Source organism: Rhinolophus ferrumequinum, chromosome 10 (assembly GCF_004115265.2).
Source record: "Rhinolophus ferrumequinum isolate MPI-CBG mRhiFer1 chromosome 10, mRhiFer1_v1.p, whole genome shotgun sequence".
In the NCBI taxonomy this organism is placed as follows: domain Eukaryota; kingdom Metazoa; phylum Chordata; class Mammalia; order Chiroptera; family Rhinolophidae; genus Rhinolophus; species Rhinolophus ferrumequinum.
This window is the reverse complement of record NC_046293.1, coordinates 39,960,537-39,966,958: the sequence shown is the minus strand read 5'-3', so window position 1 is coordinate 39,966,958 and position 6,422 is coordinate 39,960,537. Positions and strand designations below refer to the sequence as shown.

The 6,422-nt window shown below is 45.7% G+C and overlaps 1 protein-coding gene across 3 annotated transcripts in view; it reads left to right on the top strand.

Annotated features, from left to right (window-relative positions):
- Window positions 1–1,160: 1,160 nt before the first annotated feature.
- TMTC1 (transmembrane O-mannosyltransferase targeting cadherins 1) overlaps window positions 1,161–6,422 on the top strand; it is a 232,797-nt gene continuing 227,535 nt past the window's right edge. For 2 of the 3 annotated variants that reach the window (XM_033116672.1, XM_033116674.1), the window contains exon 1: window positions 1,161–1,647. In XM_033116672.1, coding sequence (XP_032972563.1) covers window positions 1,346–1,647 — 302 coding nt within the window. In that variant the 5' untranslated portion in view covers window positions 1,161–1,345. The remainder of the gene's footprint in view (window positions 1,648–6,422) is intronic. The other variant, XM_033116673.1, reaches the window with a different exon arrangement.

Genomic DNA, 6,422 nt, shown 5'->3' with positions numbered 1-6,422 from the left:
CTGGAGAAATTCTAGTAATCATCGCTCTGGGATACCTATTTACATATTATAATTAGTATTTTTTTTTTTTTAAAGAAAACCTTTCGGAAAAATCGGAAGATTGGGAGCCAAAGTCAGTGGCCTTAACGCAGTTTCTTTTTTCTTTAATCGTATTGACTTAGCAGGAACAGTACAAACACGCCCACAGCTCAGGAAATAATTATCAGACCCAAGTGATCCGCTCAGATGGGAAGAAAAAGTATTTTGCTCTGCATCTCCCGTATTATCTCGAGTTTCAGTAAAAAATAAAACGAGGAGAAATGTTTCGGAAGCCAAATCAGCGTCCAGACCCAAACCAAAAATCGAACCTGGCACTTTTTATCAGTGCGAGCAGAGCAGTGGGAGGAAAAGGAAAACAGCCTGTGATGCCTCTGAAGGAACCGGGCAGGGCGTGCAGGAAGCCCTCAGCCAGGGAGACCCTTTCCGTGGTTTTCGGAAATGGGCTTAGAAAGCTCCATTTCTCCGCCGTCTTCTCCACCTGAGGCTGCAACCGTAGGACACAGCGCCAGGTGGGGGACAGAAAGCCCGGGGAAGGGAATGCAGTGAGGGCGACCAGACGCGACCGCGGGTGCCGGGCGGCGGTGGGGGGGCGGGGGGCGAGCTTGTACCCCGGCACCTCCGCTGCTGTTGTCCGGGGTGCTGAAAAGCCGGGAACTTCCCGGGAGGCAGCAGCCACTTTTTTCTCAGAGGGTGGGGTGCAGGGGTTTCAGGCCGCGCCTTTGCTCAGCCCGCCCTGACCACGGCCCGGAGGTGCCCTACAGATGAGGTCCACCCCAGTCCCGTTCCGCAGGGTAGTTGATGGGAAGGGTTGGTGAGCATCGCCGGACAGCAGGCGGGACCTCGGTGCCCCTTCCCCACCTCTCCCGACAATCCGGTGCTGTGACCCCCGCTCCACCTGCGCTCGAACTCTTGTCGCTAGGGGATGCAGGTCCTGCGGGCAGAGACCCGCAGCTAGCGAGGCGCGAGCGGGGGCTGCTGGGGTGTGTGTGGCGAGAGCTGCCTTAGTCCCGGGATTGGGAAAGGAGTGGGGGGGGGGGGGTGGAGGCCAGCGGGAGCGGGGCATGCGCAGTGGGGCGGAGGAGGTGGCGATGGCCGGGGGAGGCGGGGGGACTGCTGTTTATTTGCAGCTGGGCCAACTCCGCGGCGCAGGAGGCGGCAGAGCGCGGGGCGCCAGCGGCAGGTCCAGCGGCCGCCGCACCATGCCCGAGCCCACCTTCGGGCAGCTGCTGCGCGCCGCCGGGGCCCCGGCCGGGGAGGATGCCAGACACCCGGGAGAGGCCAGGGCAGCTGTGGCAGTGGCGGCACGATGGTGGTGACAAGCTCTGCCCGAGGCGGCAGCGGGGACCGTGCGCCCTCCCGGCGGCGGGGCTGCGGACTCGCGCCGGCCGGGGCTGCGGCGCTGCTGGCCGGGGCGAGCTGCCTGTGCTACGGCCGCTCCCTGCAGGGCGAGTTCGTGCACGACGACGTGTGGGCGATCGTGAACAACCCCGACGTGCGGCCCGGCGCCCCGCTCCGTTGGGGCATCTTCAGCAACGACTTCTGGGGCAAGGGCATGGCCGAGAACACCAGCCACAAGTCCTACCGGCCGCTCTGCGTCCTCACCTTCAAGTGAGTCCCCCACCTCGCGCTCGCAGCCGCCGCTGTTTCTCCGTACCCTCCGAGCAGGGCTGAGAGAAGTTGCGGGACTGGCTTGAGCGGCGTTTCTTTTCCTGCTGCCCCTTCCCCTCCACGTTTCCCTCGTCTCCAGGCTGTCCACGCCACTGCTCCGTGGACCTCGGCCCCTCTTCCCTGGACTGCAGGCGCGGTCCCGGAGGTGCGGGCTGGGGAGTTGGGATCGAGTTTCTCAAGAGTCTGCACTCTCGGCGGGCTCGTCTCTCGCACCAGGGCTGGGAGGGGGTGTTGGAGGAGCTGCCTCCGCACACCCCACCCCTGCCGGACCTTGGTCAAGGGAGATCGGTGGTCAAAGGAGTTCCAGACGGGTGGCTGTGGTAGTGATGCTTCCAAGTTGGGACTTTCTCGGAGGTTGTTGTGCGGCTTTGAAGATGGGGAGTGGATCAGTTCTTTAGGGGTCGCGTTCCGAGGAGACGAGGCGGGAGCCCTGAGCTGCCAGGGCTGCTTGGGTTTTGGGGAGGAGCAGGAGAGTCCACAGAGGATCTCTCCCGACCTGCAACATCGGCTGCTCTGGGAGCCTCTCTAGTCTGCCTAAACAGACCCGATTTAGACTTTAAAAGGTGACAAGCCAGGGAATGCAGAAGCGTGGGACCCTCTGGGGATCCTGGCGTCCTAGTCGAAATAGTTTTTCTTTTACAACCTCGGAGTCGTGATTCAGCGTTTCTGGTGTGGATAAAGTGTAAAGGGACCCAAGAGAACGCCAGGTTTTTGTAGGGTGGAGAATTTTGTTGAATTTAAAAGAAGACGAGCTTTAAATGGAAGGGGAGAAGGGCTGACTTGAGGGAAGTGCTATCTCATTTGTCAGGATCTTGAGTCAACCGCTTCTAATTTGGCTCAATATTGAAGCTTATAATATGTCGGACAAAACTATTGAAATAACGTGGGTTCAGGATCGTCAGCATTTTAAACCTTTTCTAATGGGTGTAATGTGAAACCCGTCTTTATGGTAATTATCACTGGAGACAGGGTAGGCAGCTCAAAAAGCCTGCACTGGCTGGGAGGCCGAGGTCTCCTGACAGGTGGCTCTGATGACTTCGAAAAGGAAACCATAGCAATTGGCAACAATTCCTGGGCTTCTGACGTAATTCTTCCATTGAAAGTTTAATGTCTTAAAGGAGGGTGGGTGAGGAAACTGCACATTTGACTCTGAAGAGAATATTTTATAAACATTTGTCCTCTTGGAAAGTGGTTTTGATTTTCAGCTGACAGATAACTGCAGCTATTGAGTGAGTTGCTCATACTTTCAGTTTTCCAAATATTTCTTAAAATTTCCTTAGATGGTACAAATATAAATGTTTAACTTCCTATTGACCTGCTTTTTCTTTCACTACAAGTGAGGGTTATTGGTTAATTTAAGGTGTGGAATCCCATAGCATGAGGTGTGCTGGACTTAAAACAGCCATGGAGACCATCTTGGTCCCTGTTCTGAGCATTTTCCATTTTCAAAGGTCAGGGTCAAAGACTTCTGCCCACCCTGGTGGAGGGTGAGAAGCATGTTTTCACTTCTTCACTTTTTTTTTTTTTTTTTTTAAATTCATGCAGGACATTGCAGGCACAGAAGAGAGGGGTGTGGAGGGAAGGAGTAGGCAATGCGGCAAGGCCATTAATGAAAAGGAAAATTAGCAGGCATTTGGCAGAACACATTTGGCAGAACATGGCAAAGGAGAAGGAGAGTTAGGGGCAGGGGGCAACTCTTGTGGTAATCACTGATTATAAAAGCAGCTTGGTGTCTAAGCTGCATTGTTTTTGGTATAGTGTATCTCACTGGCTATGTAAGGTATACTTAAAAAAATTATTTTGAGAAGGTTGAGTTGCACATCTAGCGTGCAGCAGAGCACTAATTGGAGAGGGATGGGTGCTTCTTCAGAATCAGAAATGAGCTAATCGTTCTATACTCACAGGAGTCGATTTTAATAAGACCTGGAAGCTTTCTGTACAGTCACCTGAGGTGAAACTGCACCCTGGTGCTGTGGAGCAAAGCTGGGCATGTGTAAGGGACGACGTCGACGGTGCTAGACCCACACAACCCTAAAGATCGTTGCAAGGAAGGGCAGGAAATCCCACTTATTAACTATTCAATGTGAACCAAGCATTGGCCTAGGCACTTTGTATTGCTTAATTATGTCTTTATGATTTTTTATATTACATAGTTGGTGAAAACACAATGCAGTCTTGTAAATATATGCAAACTATTTTAACTTAAGTTAGGCCTGTTGGAGCAAAATTCTTTGAGAATTCAAAACCTTTATTTATTTATTTATTTATTTATTTATTTATTTATTTATTTATTTATTTATATTGTGGTAAGAACACTTATCACAATATGAGATCTCCCATCTTAACAATATTTTCAGTGCACAACCCAGTATTGTTAGCTATAGGTACTATGTTGTGCAGTAGATGTCTAGCACTTAACTCCTCTTGAATAATTGAAACTATTTACGTGTTGAAGAGCAACTCCTCCCGCCCACCCAACCCCACTCTTGGCAACCACAGTGTTAGGATCTGCTTCTATGAGCTTGACTATTTTAGATGCATCACATGAGGGGACTTCTGGGACTGGCATATTTCACTTAACATATTATCCTCCAGGTTCATCTATGTTGCCACATATGGCAGGATTTCCTTTTTTTAAGGCTGAATAATATTTCATTGTATATATTATACCACCTTTCTGTATCCATTCATCGGACGATGGACATTTGGTTGTTTCCTTATTTTGGTTATTGTGAATAATGCTGCAGTGAACGTGGGAGGGCACCATTTTGCATATCTACCAATAGAGTACAAGAGTTCCAGTTTCTCCACATCCTTGCCAACACTTGCTGTCTTTTGCTTTTTTCATAAAAGCTGTCCTAACAAGTGTAAGGTGATATCTCATTGTGGTTTTGATTTGCATGATTAGTGTATGATTTATTTGCATGATTGGGTTTTGATGATTAATGATTGTAGCCATTTGTATGTCTTCTTTGGAGAAATATCCATTCAAGTCCCTCACCCATTTTTAAATCATTGGTTATTTGGGTTTTTGTTTTTGTTTTCTTTCTGTTTTGCTTTGAGTTGTAGAAGTTCCTTATATATTTTAGGTATCAATAACATATCAGATATGTGGCTTGGAATATTTTCTCCTATTCCATAGGTTGCCTTTTCACTCTGTTGATTGTTTCCTTTGCTATCAGAGGCTTTTTAGATTGATGTACGCTTACTTGTTGAATTTTGCTTTTATTGCTTGTGCTTTATCTAAGAAACTATTGCCAAGCCTAATATCATGTTTTTCCCCCCATAGGAATTTTACAGTTTCAGGCTTTACATTTAAATTTCTAATACATTTTGAATTGAATTTTATGTATGGTATGTATAAGATATGGGTCCAGTTTCTTTCTTTTGTGTGTGGAGAGTAAGTTTTTCCCAATCCCATTTATTGAAGAGACTGTCCTTTCCCCATTGTGTATTCCTGGTACCCTTGTCGAAGATCGTTTGAGCATCTATATACATGGGTTGATTTCTGGGCTCTCATTTCTTTTCCATTGGCCTATATGTCTGTTTTTATACCAGTGTCATACTGTTTTAATTACTGTTGTTTTGGAGTATATTTTGAAGTCAGGAATTGTGATGTCTCGAACTTTGTTCTTTGTATATTCAGGGTCTTTTGTGGTTCAATATGAAATGTATTATTTTTTTTTCTATTTCTATAAAAAATGCACTTGGGATTTTGATAGGGATTACATTCAATCTGTAGATGGCTTTGGGTAGTATGGACATTTTAACAATATTAATTTTTTCTATCTATGAACATGGGATGTCTTTCTATTTCTTTCTTTCTTTCTTTCATCAATGATTTGTGGTTTTAAGTATACAATTTTTCACTTCTTTGGCTAAGTTTATTCCTAAGTATTTTATTATTTTTTGATGTCATAGTATATGGAATTGTTTTCTTAGTTTTGGATAGTTTATTATTAGTGTATAGAAATGCAGCTGGTTTTTTAATGTTGATTTTGTATCTTGCAACTTTACTAAATTCATGTATCAGTTTTAATAGTTTTTTGGTGGACTCTAAGAGATTTCTACATATAAGATTATGCCATCTGTAAATGGAGATAATTTTACTTCTTCCTTTCTGATTGAGATGCCTTTTTTTTTCTTTTTCTTTTTCTTGCCTAATTGCTCAGGCTGGGACTTCCAGTAATATGATGAATAAGATTGACTCAAGTGGGCATTCTTGCCTTGTTCCTGAACTTAGAGGAAAAGCTTTCAGCTTTTTACTATTGAGTATGATGTTAGCTGTAAGCTTTTCATAAGTGTTCTTTATTATGTTGAGGTAAATTCTCTTGAAACCTAGTTTGTTGTAGTCTTTTACCATGAAAGGGTGTTGAATTTCATCAAGTGTTTTTTCTGCATCTATTTATGATAATTATGTAATTTTTATCCTTCATTTTGTTAAATGTGATGTATCACATTACTTGATTTGTGTTTGCTAAACCAGCTTCACATCCCAGTGATAAAACCCACTTGTTCACGGCATATGATCATTTTAATGTGCTGTTGAATTTGGTGTGCTGGTATTTTGTTGAGGATTTTTGCATCTATGCTCATCAGAGATGTTGGCCTGTACTTTTCTTTTCTTGTAGTGTCTTTGTCTGGCTTTGCAAACTCATTTAAAAACAACACACTTTTAATTTTAAGACTATTGTACCTTCCCATGCAGTTGTAAG